This window comes from Echinops telfairi, unplaced genomic scaffold, assembly GCF_000313985.2.
Source record: "Echinops telfairi isolate 266 unplaced genomic scaffold, ASM31398v2 ScPeMD7_2;HRSCAF=8, whole genome shotgun sequence".
Classification (NCBI taxonomy): domain Eukaryota; kingdom Metazoa; phylum Chordata; class Mammalia; order Afrosoricida; family Tenrecidae; genus Echinops; species Echinops telfairi.
In genome coordinates this window covers 17,103,041-17,121,100 of record NW_022103898.1, presented here as the reverse complement: position 1 = coordinate 17,121,100, position 18,060 = coordinate 17,103,041, and the positions used below count along the sequence as shown (strand labels likewise).

Below are 18,060 nucleotides of genomic sequence, written 5' to 3'. Positions count from 1 at the left end.
TGATGCTCAAAGACAGTATTAATGAAAACCAGACAAGTATTCCGTGTCCAGAGAACCGACTTAGTACAGTCAGGGGAATGGAAACCACTGTAGATCAAGATCACTTGTATCTCTAAAGAGAATAGGGCACATCCTATACGAATACTGTCTTATTAACAAGGAACCTCCATTCCCAGATGGGAGCATACCAACTACAGGGGCCAGGGCTTGGAAAACCTATTTCAGGGGGACACCCATCCTACACACATGACCCTCCTTTCTTGGGGTCTGTCTGTCTGGATGCGCAACTGGGTGGGATGTTTACAGACAAAGCTCTCAACCCTGGATCTCAGCTGTTCTCTGTGTGTGTCCCTGACCCTGAAAGACAGGGCATCATCTCTCAAGTCCCTCCAAGTTGCTGTAGCTTTACTGAAGGCAAACGGAAAGGAGCAGCAGGTGAAACAAGTGCTAAAAATGATTAAGAGTTCAACATGCAGGCTTTCAGTTCGTGGAGTCCCATCGAGGCTGTTAGTTTCCCAAATCTGATGTCTCGTTCTGACTACAGGGCTTCACTGCCCAGCTCGGGCAGAGGGCTTGGGGAGGGAGCACTTGGGAGGCAGGGGCAGCAGGGAGCTCACCCCTACAGGGCTCTTTCTTTGGGGTTTTGACTCCTGAGAATGATGTTAGTGCACCCTCCATGTGGGAGTGGAAAGTAGCATTCAACACCAGGATGCAGGTGGTCTCCTGCCCTTCTTTGGGGCCCCTCGCCAGGAGGATCTACCAACTGGGCTCAAGAGGAACAGCTGAGGGTAAGTCTGGGGTCTACAACTTACGCCCTATGTGAACTTGGGGACAACCGCTTCCTTCTGGTGCTTTCCGAACTTCTTTCCCCTCTTAAAACCTTAAAAGAAGCTCATGAAGAAACTCCAGGATATAAACGTGCAAATGTGACTAAAGTGTATTTATGAGATCCTTGGAGTCCCATCTACTTGAATCTCTCTCCCAAGACTCCAGAGCCAGGTCAGGAATCTAAGATCCCACCATGTTTGAACATTCTCAAATGTTACTTACAATCACATTTCACAAGTCTATGTAAGGGGGCTGAACAATTGACTAAATTGACTATTATTTTATTTGAAACGATACCCACTTCTCACTTATTGACAGAGTTAGGATCCAAAGAGCAGGACATTATGCAGACATCGGTGGCAGATGAAAATGGAGGTTGATTGCATCAGCTCACAAAATGGAAGATGGCCACATCAGGACATAAGCACCACATTACATTGCGATACTGCTGCCATATTTCATCACTACACAGCTCCCCAATTATGTCATTACATCAATGCCCAAACCACCTACACAACCTGAGCCATACACAGCCAGTGTTACTCTGGCTTCAAACTTTGGATTTGGGGATTATTTTTGAAAGTGGGGGTGGGGGCAAAGCACCACCAGATTTTAAAAACAGGAAGCTGGAGCTTCAGAGGAAAGATGATATCCCCAAGTTCACCCACAGTAGGCAAGCTGTGGGACCCCAAATCAGTTGTTACTCGCATGCCAGATGTGTGACATGAATGTGCAACACACTCCAGTGGTAGATTGTTCCTCCTATGGCTGTAAATAACATGTCAGAAATCGAGATAGTCAATAAGTGAGTAGCAGCAGTATTATAAAAACACCCTCAAAAGATACTCAAAAGAAGAATCTTCATAGGCCCAGGATTTGGCATCAATAATGATCAACTCGTGGCCAATACTGTTCCAGCTCTACCCTGATGATTAAGCATGACCCAATATTTTATCATCTTGTTCATAAACATTTCAGTAATATTTCTCCAAAAGATATAGACTTTGAACCACTCGCTCTCCATCTCATTAGCACACTTGAGGGGCCAGGGGGCTGAATATCATTTGATATCCAGTCAGCTTGTAAATTATCCCAATTGTCTTGACTTTTAGTTTTTTAACGACTTTTGCTTATTCAAATCAGGATCAGAGTAGGCCCTGTACAGTTCACTGGGTTGATAGTCATTTGCCTCTGACTCAATAGATCACTGCTTCATGATTATTTCCCCTTTCATTTTATTGGGTGAAGAACTAAGTGGTTTTCCTCTAATGTTTTCCCACTGTCCACATTTGGATGAATTTGAAGAGATTTTAATGCATTTTTAAGCCAGGGCTTCAAAACCAGGTCTTCCCAGTTCAGTCACCGCTAATGAAGCAAAATCAAAATGGACCCGAATTTGTAAAATGTGTGTGAACCAGAAAACCAAAAGCATTATAGGTTGATGCCCTGCCAGAAATTTAATCTCTCTCTTAGGAAACAAAGGCAGCATGCAGGTTGCATAGCAATCAAGTCTATTGATTGGCTGACTCAAAAAAACAGGAGTGCCCTATTCAAAAATGGCAGCCAACCTCACTGCTTCTGGTCTGTGCTGCCCTCCACAGTCCTGGCCAATAACTCGGCCCCTTGCACCAGGCTCCTGAAAGGGCTCCCTGTGCCTCTTCTGAGCCTCCCATAAAAGTTCTCTTCTGGTTCTCATTGCACTTCACCCAGATTTTAAAATTTCAGGTAGGTCTGTTCTGATTTTGCTTCATGGTACTTGAATGAGCCGTTTCAAACAAGTTCCAAACCTTGTGCTTAACACGTTCCTCTGCCTTCCATATTTCCGATCACTTCTTAGCTGGACCCAGAATGTGGATCAGATTCAAGGTCACACTCGGAGGTACACATATCCAGTTGTTTCTTTTTTACAGGCACTGGATCCTAAAAACAAAGCTCTGGTTCCACAGTGGTTGAACACTCGGCTGCTAACCAAAAGATCATCAAGGGTTCAAAACCACCAGCCGCTCTGGGGGAGAAAAACATAGCAGTTTGTTGGGTAAAGGTGATGTCTTGGGAACCTCACTCTGTTTAGTAGTCTGAATCAACTTGAAGGCAATGGTTTGGATAGGGGTCCTCAAATCCTAATTCACTGACATTACTGCCCCATCTAAACTCACAGCGACCCTATATGAGAGGGCAGAACTGTCCCCTGTGAGTTTGTGAGACTAACTCTTTATGGGAGTAGAAAGTCTCCTCTCTCTCCCATGGAACAGCTGGTGGTTTTGAACAGCTGATCTTGCAGTTAGCAGGCCAACGTGTCAACATTAAGTCAAGATTCCTTACTTGAACTAATCACTTGAGTTATCATCTGAGCAATCACCTGAGACAATTTCCCCCATCCCAGAGGGACTCTGAAAGAGAAGAAGCTGGTTCGGGTCCTTAATCCATCCCAAACTGTTACTGTTTTAGTTGGATAACATCACATCATTTTAGACGGACAGTGACCTTATGTTGCCCCACAGGGTTTTCTACATGGTAACGTTCATAGGGAAGTGGAGGTTCAAACCTCTGACCTCTTAGTGAGCAGAAGAGTGTACTGTGGGTCTCTCTGAGCTGAAATCCACTCCGGGGCATCTGATGGCAGCCACAATTCCTCACTCCCCCTGGGCAAAGAACTTACGGGATACCTCCTGTTCTGAAGGCTGTCTTCACTACCTCACAGTTTCTGACAAAGGCTTTAAAAGACAATGCACAATAGGGGGGTCCTCCCTTCTCCACTGCACACTTCCCCTTTCACTCACTCTGCTTGCATGTGTTCCACTGGTGCATCCCATCCACCTTGTCTGCACCCAATCACAGCGGACATTCCTTGGACATTCACTCACCAAGCTCCTCATCTGTCATGAAGAAGAGCAACATAGAACCGCGTCACCCTTTCTGATTTACGTGTCATCAAGTTCAATGGCCAGGAAATACCTTGTCTCCCTGAATCATCTCAAGGAGCAGAGGCCTGTCCCTTTGGACATCAAAACCAACCTTTCCCCGGAACCCCAGTGCTCACACACCCAGTTCACACAACATCCAGCTACCTGGTGGACTTGGCAAATCCATCATTATTTCATGAGCTGGTGCCTCTCCACCACACCTCTCAAGGCCCTCTCAACGTCAACAGCATCCAGTATCATCGGGTCTGGGAGGCGAGGGCCAAAAGGCCAGTCTACTGGGTGGGATCGACCTGTACCAGGCCTACAACCTTCCAACAAGGAATCACATCTGTTCTTACCAGGTAGCACTTAACTGAGACCTTAACCACACGTTAAACACCAGGCTAAGAGTTTTACATGTATCAATTCCTTTGGTTCTTGTCACAACCTGATGGTGTCAGCATTGTTATTTTCCCAATTTTCCACCTGAGGAAACACAAAGGCATAAAGAGATTAAGCAGCAAGTCCAAGGGGGCCTCGCGGCTCAGCGGTGCAGCTAGGCTGGGTGCTCAGGCAGTTGGGCTCTGGAGCCTGAGTTCTTGCCCAATGAAAAGCAAGAAACAATTGGCGGCCCCAACCAGAGTCAGCCCCCTCAGTAGACAAGCTCAGGAAACCAAGCCCCTCACCCAGGCCCCAACATCACTGGGCATCTGACCTTGGAACTGGCATTTCACCCCTTTTAACTTCCATTTTCCCATGGGAAAGATGGCTGCTTTCCCTACAGCTCTCATACCCATGGGTTGCCTGGGAGAGGCCGGGAGAGTGGAATCTTTAGAATCCAGTACAGGGGACCAAAAGGACCTAGCTCAAAGCTTGGCCAGGAGACCTGCAGGCTGTGTGACGGTGGTGCAGGATGCTTCATCAACAAAAGTTCGTTTCCTCCTTTGCAGAGAGAGATCATCATGAGCTTCTCACAAGTACTAAATGAGAGAACGCATGCGCATGATAATAAGCACCTGCAGATGGCAAACGCCCAATAAAAGAGATGGAATTATGGTCCTCATCATCATCATCACCGCCACCTGAAGGACCACAGGAGGAGCGTTTGCCCTCTAAACAGGTAGAACTGATAACCGTATTTGGAAGGATAACCTAGCTAAAACCATTTTACAATTGACATCCTTGAACAAAAAAGTCTGACTCGGAGCAGAGGGTGGAGGGGAGGTGGATGACAGGTAGACATATGCGTCCTAGGTCCCTCACCTGGTGGAGGACAAGAGACCCACAGCTCGCTCCCCTCCCCAGTTTACGTCCACAACGTATGCTCCAGCTGACCCTCCGGCCCCACCCCTACTTACTTGTAACCTAAAGAGCATTTAAAAGTAGACCACGTGACCACATCTGTATCTTCGGAGTTACAATGGCAAGGTTCCTATGGCAACCTTCATTTCTAATGTTTGAGCAGTTCAAGGCAGAGGAATCACTTAACACCTGGCTGATGGGTGAAACACCTTGAAGCTGCATTCCCCCATCCCACTCCCTGCTCCCCAACACCCACACAAGTAGAGCAAGGCCTTGTTCAATAGCTAACCATAACACTGCCTCTGCTCTCTCTCCCTGTTGGATGAAACTAGGAGGAGGGATCATTAACCTTACCTGTCACCAGTTGCAGATCTAAAGCTTAGAGCTGTTTAGAGCTCATATGTAGTAAAATCCAGGGTAAGGCTTGGGTCTCTCAAGAGCCCATCTAGTCCTCTCAACAGCTCATCTCTGGTGAAGTAGTTGGATGCTTACATGTCATTTTGGCACTCCAGGCAAGGGGTGGAGTTAAACCTGTCCATCAAATGGGGGTGTGGCCTTTTGTATGAGTGAGGTGCTCTGAGATCTGCTCTCTTGCTACCCTGCCACCTGCCTGCCTGCTGGAACACTGTCTGCCTTGAGGAGCAGCCCCATGTGGGCCAACCGAGCCTGAGAGCTGCCGGCGCCTGACCATGTTTCGCTGACCTTGGTTACACACGACTGCACCTACCAACCTGTGATCTTCAGTTTCCGGGCTCATCATTCTGTAGGGCAGGACTGGCCCACACTGATTCCCCGTCGTCTTTATGGAAACAGCCTGCCACGTCTGTCTTCTGTGGAGTGGCTGGTGGGTTGCCCTGCTGACCTTTCAGTTCGCAGCCCAGGACTTTAATGACTGCCCAGCAGAGCTCCTTAGTTTGGGGCAGGGGCTAACTCACACGTTCCCTGGCTTATTGGACCTAGCACCCACTTTCAGAAAGAGAAAACACACATACATGTATAGTATATTCACGTATGTGTATATATGTGTATGTATATTATTTATTCATATATAAGGGGTGTGTGTTTACTCAACGCTCTCATAGCAATGGAAGGCTTGTACCACAGCCCATGGTCGAGGATAAAGTGTAGGTATCTGCTTTCGGAGCCTCACAGATGGTTCTGGCACCCCTGCAAGGGACGGTATTGCCCTTTAGGAAAACACAGCTCTAAATAACCATCAGAGGGATGGGAAAAGGAATAGCAGCAGCCCCCTCCCTTGGCTCTTTGCTTCATGAGTCCCTAAGAGCCCCCCTCAGTTCCCTGTGGATGAGAACGTGGTGTGACAGTGAAACTTTCCCGCTGGCCCCCAGGCAGCCAGGAGAGCAGGGCTAGATGCCCACTCGCCTGTCAGATGCCCACCAAGATGATTCCATTTCCTCTTGGGCATTACATAGGGCACCAAACACATCCCCACCCCCCACCCAAATTCACCTGCATCCAAGAAACAGCCCCAAAGCAGCATTACATCCCAGTAGTTAATATACCACAGGGTCAGAGTTGATCATGTGTTTCAATAAAATCTAAAAGAAACGGATCCTTCCCTGGACACAGAAGATCCACCACCTGAGATTGGTCAGGAAGCTTTGTTAACTGTACAACAAAAGCTAAAATAAAAGTGAGGAATAATGGCTTTATCACTTGTCTGCTAAAAAGGAAAAGGGGTGCAGGGGTGGGGGGCGGGGGGAGACAGCCTTGGTCCTCAAAACATGTGGCCTCTTTTAGAATGGCAGGGCTGCTGTGTCCACCATTGCCCACACCTGCTCTCCCCAGCAAGCTCCTTGGTTTTTAAAAACTGTAAAGCAACCCCCACTGTAATACACACGCGCACAAGAGCCTGCTTCACTCACTCCAAGAGTAACCTTCACAGAAAGAGGCCACTTGATAAATTCCAGGAGAGCAAAAATAAAGCACAATTGAAAAGACAGTGTAATCATCAAGGCTAATTACCAAGCAAGAGGAAAGTACGCTTCCCTAGCCTCCAAAGATCTCTGGTTTATTACAAAGGGGCCCACGTGCCAGAGAGGAACTTCTGTGTCACGGATCGTGGAATGAGAGGTGAGCCCGAGAAGGCACTTGTTACTTACACCAAACACACCAGCACTGTGGTATGAGTGATAGCGGGCTGATCTGGCCACAAACCTTCAAGGGCCTGGTCTGATCTGCAGAGCCTACATTTAGAAACCAATTCAGAGCCGTTAGCCATTTGCAGAGCATCTCTGTCAGCCAGGCATTCTGTGTGCTCCTCGCCTTTGCAAACTCCACTTCTCAGCCCAGGGGACTGTATGGCTGGAAGGTGCCTAATTTCACACGGGCTCAGGATTCCCCTCCTCTCAGGTCTGGGCTCCGGACTCAGCTATGGTTCTCCCACAGAAGAGCATCCAGTGGGGCCTCCTCACAAAACCAAATCCCACTGCCATTGAGTTGATTCCAACTCATGGCGACGCTATAGGACAAGAGTAGAGCTTCCTCTGTGGGTTTCTGAGACTGTAACTCCTGACAGGAATTATAAACCTCATCTTTCTCCCATGAAGCAGCTGGGGGGTTCAAACTGCTGACCTTGTGATGAGTAGCCTAACGTGCCACCCACTCGGAAATAGTTCCTAGTTTTCACTTGCGGTGGGATTTTCCATCTGTGTCTTGTTCTATTTGTCCATCTCCCGGTTGATCACCTTTAGTTCCAGGAGAGAGAGACTTCAGAGACGATGTTTCAGTCTAATTTGGTCTTCAGGAAGGCCCTTAGGAGACTGGTTGGTGTCCATGGTAGAATGCTTGTCATCCAAGACAAAGACCTAACCAACACAGCTCACGCGCGTCTGCTCTCGGAAGTGTGTGTGTGTGTGTGTGTGTGTGTGTGTGTGTGTGTGTGTGTGTGTGTGTGTGTGTGTGTGTGTTGTATGGTGATACTAAGCAGGGCTTAGCGGACATGTGTGTGTGTCTTGTATGATGATACTGAACTGGGCTTAGCGGACTTCCAGACTAGTAAGAAAGGCTTACGGATCGATCTCAGTTAGCGCTTAGTGAATAAAAGCTGGGCCCTGCTACCTAGTCAACAAAGACATGCTGACACTGGGGAAGCAAGAAGACTTAACAAGCCTGGTTACTATCCAAATCAGGAGGGATCAGTATCAGAGCTTATCTTGTAACACCCTGTCTGCTGAAGACTATGGACGACAGAAGCCCCAAATCCATTTGCTGGGTCCCTACATGAATGAAGCCTCCAGCGACTCCCCTCTGACCATAGCGGAGGGATGTGAGTAGTCTTGCTATCAGAGAGCAATGTAAGTCTATTGTGGCAGATGCAGTTCGGTTAAAATGTAACACCTCATCCTCTGATCTCTCTTTTAACCCATTTCAAAGTTGTTTCCGTTTTTAATACTTTCTGCTTTTTTATTGAGATTTCCCTATGTTTTTGTCTAGTTGTTGTTTCTTTTTGTTTGCGTTTTGTACGATTTTCTGTACATGAAATCCATGATAGGCCGAGCCATAGAGACAGTAACTGGATTGATCATTGCCTGGGGGCGGGGGATGAGGCACTAACAACACGTACAAGATGAACATGTTCAGAAAGTGCCCTGATGTTTGCACAAATCGTAATATGATCGGAAATCACATGGTATGCGATGTGAAGTACATGCCAATAAAAGTATAAGAAAAAAGAGCCTTATTGCTATTTGCTTGCTCACCGTCAACAGTGGTTTCTCCTGATTACTCTGAAACCGGAGTTAATGGAAAACATCTGTACGTGACTTCCCACAGCATACATTCCAGAGTCAAAGGTCCGTATCCACTCTGTGTTCTGATTACAGGCGGAGCACCACAGACACAGTCGGTGTTGCTGTGTGCACTCCTGGCTGCTGTGCACCTTCAAATGCAATGTTCTCTAACTTGAAGTAGCTAAGTTGGCTATGCTGTTCCACGGTAAAATAGGTGCACCTCGGGGGACAGTTTGTTTCGGTGCAAGCTTAAGAAAGCAGTTCAGGGCCACTTCTTAAAACATAAATAAATCTGTCATTGGGAACCCCATGTAGCACCCACTGTCCCCTTCTGACCCAGGTGGGGTCAACCACGAGTCTGAATCGACTCAAAGGCAACTGACCGCAGCAGCCAAGCCGGCGGGGAAAGGCCTAGCCTCAAGGGAGCGAACCTGACGAAGACCACCTGTGTCCCGGCATTGACGATGAGGATGGGTTAGCATGTGTGCTGATTTCGGAACAGCTGAAGGCAACTGTTGAAAGATGAAAACAAAGGCCAGCGTTGCTTGGATCCAACAGGCTGGTGGAAGGTTCCACAGATAGAGACTCGCTCGCCACCCTCCAGAGAGAACGGCCCTTGCAGAACAGGAGCAAAAGGCCTTCACCTCCTCCCCCATCCTGATGCACATTGGGTCCTCGGCAAGTTTCCTGGGACAAGAGTTCCCGGAATGGAGACTCAGAAAAAGGCACAGGCGCACCTCATTGTACTGTGCTGTGCTTCCTTGCGTTTTGCTCAATTAGCCAATTGAAGGTTTATGGTGAGCCCAGCTGGGGAACTGGGTTACCACTGGGCTGCTACCCACAAAGTCAGCAGTTCAAACGCTCCTCAGAAGAGAGATGAGGCTTTCAGCCCCCATAAAAATGTACAGCCTTGGAAACTCAAACGGAACTCTCGCTATCGAGTCCAGGTTGACTCACAGTGACCTTACAGGGCAGAGTAGAACTGCCCTGGTGAATTCCTGAGAGTGTGACTCTCTACGGGGAGTAGAAATACTCATCTTTCTCCTGAGCAGTGGATCTGAGATCTAGAGGACCCACTGCACAGGCTTTAGCTAGAAGGACACAGTGACTACTTCGGCTTGTCCTTCCTCAGCGGGAAGTAGCCACAGGGCCCTGCCTAACTGCCAAAGGATAGGGCAGTGGAGAATTCCAGTGTCCTTGGAAGGAGAGAGCTGGATGTTGGTGACAACCAGAAGTTTCTATCACACAGAGCAACCCCCCCCCACCACCACCACCTCTTGGAGCTCACAGCCAGTGGAGGGAAGAAGCCCCACAAGAAGAAAGTATGTGGGCAGCCCAGGGAAGCACCGGGGCCTGCACTCACGTGGATCCAGCAGCTGGCTGAGAGATCTGCTTCCAGGGCAAGCTCCCCTGGGGGTGGGGCAGCACAGCAATCACTGAGCAATGGAGCCTTCGCGTGTCCCACTGTCCTGAGGAAGACTGCAAGCTTCTCTGTGTGTCCCTCGAAGGGTGAGGCGAGGAGCCCCGGCTGCACACCACAGGGTCAGCAGTTGGAAACCACCAGCTGCCTCGAGAGAGAAAGACGAGACTGTCTCCGCCCATAATGAGTTACAGACTTGGAAACTCACAGGGGCCGTTCCACCCAGTCCTAGAGCAGCGGCTCTCAACCTGTGGGTCTCAACCCTTAGGGGGTCAAATGACCCTTTCATTGGGGTCGCCCAATTCATCACAGTAGCAAAATGATAGTGATGAAATGGCAACAAAAATAATGTTAAGGTTTGGGGGGTCGAACGTCCCTTTCACAGAGATTGCCTAAGACCATCAGAAAACATTTTTCGGATGGTCTTAGGAGTGGAGACACCACTCCTCTATTCATCTCCAGATGGGTCTGCCCACATGCAGATACGCCCACCTATGAGTACCCAGCATGAAGACTGTTACCCAAGCTACACCATGCTTCAAGACAACATTCCATTTACTTGTCATTAGAAATAAATATTTCACAATCTATAGTGACCTATTGTTTTTGTGGTTAATCACTATACTTTACTTATGTTCAATTTGTAACCGTGAAAATACATCCTGCATATCAAAATATTTACATGACGATTCATGACAATAGCAAAATTACAGTTATGAAGTAGCAATGAAAAGAATTTTATGGTTGGGATCTTGAGGGTCACCACCACATGAGGACCTGTATGGAAGGGTCACAGCAGTAGGAAGGTTGAGAACCACCGGGACAGAAGGACAGGTGGATGAACAGATGCGTGAATGGATGAGTGGGTGGATGGAAGGACGGAAGGGTAGATGGACAAATAGATGAATAAAGACATGGATGGGCATGGGTGGGTAGGTGGGTGAGTATATGGATGGATGAGTGTGTAGATGAAGGAAGGATAAATGGAAGGGTGGATAAATGGTTGGAAGGAAGGAAAGAAGGGAGGGGACAAAAGGGGTTGGAGGGCAAGGGAAGTCAAGGGAAGCTCGATAATGTATAAGTAGTGAACCGGCCCCTGAGTGATCCCAAGCTAATACCCTGTGGTGGATAAGGTAACTGAGGGGCTGCTGCCAGGCGACACGATTAGCTGATTATAAAGCAGTGTGTACATGCAAATGGTGTCGCGTATAAACGGTTCATCATCTTTAACAGGACTCTTAAACCTCAATGTCTGTCAGAGTGATGGTCTTCGCACACGTGCCCTCTGCCTTCTATTCCAGGCTCGGCTCTGACTCAGCTCATCAGCTGGGGCTGCTCCTGGCCCTGTACAGCACTGAGGAAGGAGAGCACACCGGCTTCTCCCTGGGGCGGCTCAGGGACCACACTGCCTTCCGCTGGCCCCGGATGGGCAGAACCGCTCCAGGCAAGCCACCCTATTGCTCAGACTCTCCCAGCACCTGCCGGCTTGAGCAGCACCCATTCCAGAACTGGTTCATCCAGTCCCTGGGGAGAGCTTCCTGGGAGGAGGAAGGCTGCCCCGGCCCTTTGTGTGTGTTTCTATTTCCAACACCCCCTTGTGAAGCCTCATGGCATCCAGTTTACTTCTTACCCAACGAGAACGAGGGAAACCCTCGGGGAGAAGGGCTGACACAGCGGCCTCGCCATCGCATGGAGCAACGAGCCCAACGATAGACCAAGGCTGGAGCTGCTTCACTCTGCTGTGCGCACGGGCACGCTGACCCAAAAGGAACAACACTTCCCACCAGTAAGATAAGCTCAGCCAGTTTTCTCATCTCCTGGGCGCCCTGCCTCCTTCTGTTCAGACTGGAGGTGGGGGTGGGAGTGGGGAGAGGGGAGTGTCTGCCTGGCAGCACCGTCAGCTAGCCCAGGAACAGCAGTTTTAAATAAAGTGCGCCAGCCCTGTGGGTGCTGATGCTTGGCAACACCCTTGAATTTCAGAACTGCTCCAAGGGCTTTTCTTAGCTGCAACCTTGACAGAGGCAGACTGCCCGGCCTTGCTTCCACGGCACTCCAGGTAGGCTGTCAGATACTGGTTCCTGTTTGCCAAGATAAGGTGTTCCGAGGAGGGGCTGTGGTTCAAGTCAGAGAAGGGGCTGGTAGCCTGCATGGGTCCCCGTCCTTATAGCCCACCCGTCCATCTCTAGAGGGTCCCAGTGCACCCCAACCACAGTGCCGTTCATCTTGCTGAAAAGAACACGACGAAGCAGATGGACACTCACCACAAGAATTCATACAGCAGCTGCTCCCATCTGCGCCAGCCTCGCTTCCAAATGGTCACAGCAGACGCTCGCTTACGAAAGGTCCCCAAGTGCCCATAGACAGGTCCCCAAGTGCCCATAGACGTGTGTGATCAAGGCCCTGCGGGTGGTTCCTGGGGTCTGAGAGAGGTAGTCGGCCCACCGTGACCCACCCACTTCACCCTGCAGAGTGACACCTGAGAAATGACAGGTGTACCACACTCATCATGTGGCTTATGTTAATAAAACACAATACACAACCAAGTGTCAGTGCGAAACTGTTCGTCTTGAGTACTGCCCAGCACACATGAGATGGGCTGAAGTGGACGGACAAGTATGTCCCACAGATCCTCAAATGACGAATGTCCTTTCCTTCCCAGGCTCCATCACATCCAACACCCAGGACACTGTGGCTTGCTCTTGCCTTGCCTGTGGCATGGCATCCCCCAGGCCGAAAGCAAGCCCAGTGCCCTGGAGTGGAGAATGACTCTTAGGGACCTACCCAGGGTTTCTGTGGCTACACATCTTTACTGGAGAACACAGCCTCATCCTTCTCCAGAGAAGTAGCCGGTGGGTTCAAAGTATTGACTCTGTGGTCAGCAGGCCAACCCCTGACCCACTGCACCCCTGTGACTTCCCAGCAAGTCCTGAAGGAAATGACAGGCAGTGTCTTTCCCCCATCCAGGTCGGTCTTCCCAGTAGAACACCTCAGGGCAACCCCATGGGCTTCCAAGTAGACCTGTGTGTGTTCCACAGAATTCCCAGTGGCTGACTTTTCGGAAGAGATGGCCAGGCCTTTCGTCTGTGGGACCTGTAGGTAGACTTGAACTTCCAAACTTTCCGTTAATAGGCACGTCCATTGGCTGTAGCACACGGGGGCCCCTCCCTGTCTCTAGGGATTCCACACACGGTGTCACACGCATCTTCCTAACAGGTGAAACTGCCAAGCCAAGACCCAGCCTCACTGAGCTGACCCCCACTCAGAGTGACTCGAGGGGACACAGTGGAATGGGAACGGTGGGTTCCTGAGACTATATATATCTTTACGGGAGCAGAGAGCCTCAGCTTTCTTCCCAGGCATGGCTGGAGGTCTCGAACTGCGGACCTCTCAGTAAAGAGCCCAAGTGGTAAGCCACTATGCCACCAGCAGGACTTTATGCTGAGCTCACGGCGAGGTCAAACCCCAGCAGTCACCACACTTGCTCTGCACCTACTCCTGCCCCGGCTGACTCAGCACACAGACATGACAAGGACCGAGGCTGGCCTGGAGGGGCTCCGGGTCAGATGGGGAGGGCCCACCAGGAATGGTTAACCTCAACACGAAACAGAGGAGTGCTTCAACAGAATGATCAGAGGGCAGTGGGGCAGCTGGCTCGGAAGGTGGACGCTGTTGCTGGTGGGTGCAGCGGAATCGATTTCCGGAGTAGACCAGCCTAGGTACACCTGTTCCGGGGCTTTTCAAGGCTGCAGTCTTGACGAGAGCTGACTGCCAGGCCCTTTCTCCCTTCCGGTTGAGCGGACAAGCTTTTGACTGGTGTCATTTGGGCTCCTTGATGCTAACAGTGGAGACTTGGAGGAGAGAAAGCTCTTGCACTAGCCTTTGAAAGGGGCTGGGACTTTGAAAGGCAGCAGGGAGATTCCTCAGTTCAAAACACCTCCGTGACCAGTGCTCACCCCTCCCTCCAGCCCACACTTCTTCCTGCAGGCCTGCCCGGGTATCCTCCTGGACCTCAGGGCCGTATCCTGGGCCTAGACTCCTCCGGGCCCATGCACTCGGGTCCAGCCAACCTATCCTCTGCCATGCAGGCCAAAGGCTGGCTACTCCGCACTGGTCCTGACCTTCAGAGTCAGCTGCGCTTCCGTATCACTTGGGCCCTGACCTGGTGCAGTAGCACCCCCTTGGTTGACATGAAGTGTGTTAAGTGTGGCAAGGCTAAAATTAGGTGTGTTTCCATAGATATCTAGACTCCTCTGTAGCAAGGCTGTTAGCTCCAGAATTTTAAAAAATCCACCCCTAATTGAAACTGCAAAGCAAGCAGGGCCCGGAAACTCTAAGACTACACCTGTTTGGACCTGAGAGCTCTAAGGAACTGGCAGCAGGGAGAAGGGGCCATGGGCTTGGGGCAGGTGCGACCCCCGTGTGCACATAGCAGGGCCCACCTCATCTAGGGACGGCAAGTCACTCAGCCTCGCTAACACTTCATTCCGTTAGTACGAGCAGCTAGGGAAACTGAAGTTCACATGTGGCAGTCAGAGAACCGCCCGAGGCCACCGGCCAAAACCAAACCCACTGCCACCGACTCACCTTCCACTCATAGCAACCCTCCAGGACAGAGCAGAGCTGCTCCTGGGGTCTCTGTGACTGCACATCTTTAGGGGAGCAGACAGCCTCATCTTTCTCCCCAAGAGGGCCTGGTGGGTTTGAACCACTGATCTTGCAGTCAGCAGCCCATGGCTTAACCCATGTAAGGAACGCAGGGGACGCCTGAACTGCATCTTCAAGAAAAAACCGCATAAACTTCAGGGTACAAACATGGCAAGTTTCTGATTTTCGTGCCCAATCCACCTATCTAATCCATTCTCTCCCACCCCAACACACGTCTCCTTCCTCCCCTGCTTTCCTCCATCCACAGGACCTCTCCCTGAACTAGCCCGCCATGTCTCACATGGCGTCAGCACATGGGGACCTACAGAACATTGAGCGACACTGCTGTCCAGCCTGCGAGGCCGGCATGAAAGGAACAGGATCATTGGTCATTTTCGGAGAAAAATTCCCGTTAGGGTCAGCACCTCCAGCGATAGCAGTTGAGAGAGGGCTGCTGTTGCTGGCATTAATTCATCTGAAGTGGCCCAGCACCAAGAGGTCCTGTCTATTTCAAAGTTGACAAAGGAGGAGTAAACTGTCCTGGGAGCAGGGCTGTCATATGGACGGTGGGTGGGAATGATCGCAAACAGAGAGGTGTCCTGTCACCAACCTTCCAGTCAGCCCTTCACCCTGGCCCACCCACAGTGTCCCACGTGTCAGGATAATGGGACATCCTGAAGGCTGAGAGTCTACCCCCATGGAAGGCATTGCAAGGGGAGCCGAGCCTTCATCCAGGGCTGCTCTCAGATCAAGTGGTCCGACAGTGCCCAGCACAGAATAAATGTGAGCCCCCATGATGATTAAGGCCATTGTTAGGGACTCAGCTGTGTCCCCCCACAAAAAAGACAAGTTGAATGCTTGATCCCTGACCCTGTGTTCTTTCTCCGAAAATGTTATTGGGTAAGTTCTTGAAAACATCAAACCAAACTCACTGCCATGTAGTCGATGCTGACTCTACAGGACAGAGCAGGAGTGCCCCTGTGGGTTTCTGAGACTGCAGCTCTTCCCGGGAGTAGAAAGCCTCGTCTTGCTCCTACGAAGCAGCTGGTGGTTTTGAACTGCTTACGTTGCATTTAGCAGCCCAACGCACAAACCAGCGCCCCTATCAGTTACACTGTTGTTAGGTGCCGTCCAGTCAGTTCCAGCGCATAGTAACGCTACGGACAACAGAAGGAAATGGCCCCCGTCCTGCCCCTTCCTCACAAGTCTCGGATAGTTGACAGCCCACCGCTGCAGGTGCTGTGGAGGGTCTTCCTCCTTTTTGTTGCCCTTCTACTTCACCAAACGTGAGGGGCTGGTCTCGCTCTCCTGACCACAGGTCCAAAGTACGTGCGAGGAAGTATCGCCGTCCTTGCTTCTCAGGAGCGTTCGGTTAAGTCAGAGGGGTCGTATCACAGTGGGCTGGGCACTCCCTCCTTACCCCACCACCCACTGCACGGTGGTGGCTGGCATGTTGCTGTGAGGGCGGAAGCCAGCCCCCCAAGATTTCAAATGCCGGCAGGGTCACCCAGAGTGGACAAGCTTCAGCAGAGCGTCCACACTAGGAAGAAAGGCCTGACGATCCACTTCCAGAAATCAGGCCAATGGAAAACAATAACCCACAACACAAGATGGTCCGATGTCAAGCCGGAAGATGAGCCCCTTGGTTGGAGGCCACTTGGGACACGCAGCACCCTAGAGCGGAGGTAGGTTGCAGGAGGGGACACAGGACCCAGCCACCCTTCATTCCGTTGGTTGTGGGAGTGGCCATGAACTGGAGTCCACGCCAGGGTGACTAACAACGCCCTTTATGAGTGGTGTCTTATAAAAAGAGAGGACAGACAGGCAGACGGTCACACTGGGGAGGGGGGTGGGACATCAGTGTCAGCAGCACAGCAATCCCACTGAGCGCAGGAAGCCACCAGGACCCCGCCAGGGGTGCCCCCAGCTCCTCTCTCAGAGCCCTGAAAGGACATGACCGGTGAGGCCCACACCCAGACTGGATGCCCAGTCTCAGACCGAGGGACAATACATGTCTGTTCTTCAGAGCCACCTGCTTTGCTCCCTCGGCCCAGAGAAAGGAAGATAGCACTCTTCACGATCCAAGAATGTACCACCACCAACTAGTAGCTGCTCTCCTGTTTGTGGTGCCTATAGTGGCGTCCTGGTTACGTGTTCTGCCACTAACTGAAAGGCCGGAGGGTGGACCCACCAGCTGCTCCCAGGGAGCAACATCCTGGCCTTTGGCTCCCACAGAGCTGACTGCCTGGGAAAGACGCTGTGGGAGCAGATCCAGGCCGCCACATGGTGCCCCTGTGAGTCAAAATCAACTCCACCGCACACAATGGCCTCCTCCTCCTCCACGTCTTCATCATCACCTTCATCGACACTGCCACAGCGGGGAGCCAACTCTGGGCAGTTCGTTAGTGGCCTGGAACCTCCGTCCCCATGTCGATGAGACGAGTTCTCCGATGCGGCCACCGTGGGCAGGCCAGCCCCTGACTGCTGCTGGGAGTAGCTCTCAGGCAAACAGTGGCAGAGGTAGCCAGGCACCCGGCGGACAGGGGGCCAAGCTCAATGGCCAGGGAGCAACCTAGCTGACCGCACACAGAGCTTTGGATGCTGAAATCCAATCCTTTTCACAGAAAACAAGCCCCACTCACCTCTGCCCGGGCATCAGAGAGGCTTTGAGACAGATTCTTGGGGAGTCCAGGGGACTGGGAAAGCCCTAGCCCCGTTAGCACACACAACCTCTCTCCTCAGAGGGCTGACTTTGTGCCGGGGACACTGTTGCTGCACCGCCCACAAAAAGCCCTTGGATCAGGCAGGAGAACTTTTTTTAACTTCCCTGGCATGAGCCCTGAGCTGTTCCCGGATGGGTGATATGCACACAGCATGTGTTTGTGTTGTCGGTTCGGAGTGAGCACGATGGGCCGTTCCCTGCACCAGCTCCTGCGCAGCTGGGGGTGAGTTCCTGATGCACACCCACCCAAGTCCTAACCATCCACCAGATGCCCCTGCCTTCCTGAGAAGCCCAGGACACAATGGAAGGAACAGTGGATGTTGGAACATGTTCTTGCTGGCCAAGGGTGTATCAAGGAGCCCTGGTGGTGTGACAGTTTAGTAAGTGCTCAGCTGCTAACAAAGGTCGGCTGTTCTAACCCACACACCTGCTCCCCGGGAGAAAGGCCTAGTGAACTGGATCCATCAACATTTTGACTTAGAAAACCCT

The 18,060-nt window shown here is 51.0% G+C and overlaps 1 protein-coding gene across 1 annotated transcript in view; it reads right to left on the bottom strand.

The window, feature by feature from the left end:
* Positions 1–17,561, bottom strand: part of LARGE1 (LARGE xylosyl- and glucuronyltransferase 1) — a 619,553-nt gene extending 601,992 nt beyond the window's left edge. The window contains exon 1 of the mRNA XM_004700723.2: positions 17,492–17,561. Coding sequence (XP_004700780.2) covers positions 17,492–17,505 — 14 coding nt within the window. The 5' untranslated portion in view covers positions 17,506–17,561. The remainder of the gene's footprint in view (positions 1–17,491) is intronic.
* Positions 17,562–18,060: the final 499 nt, after the last annotated feature.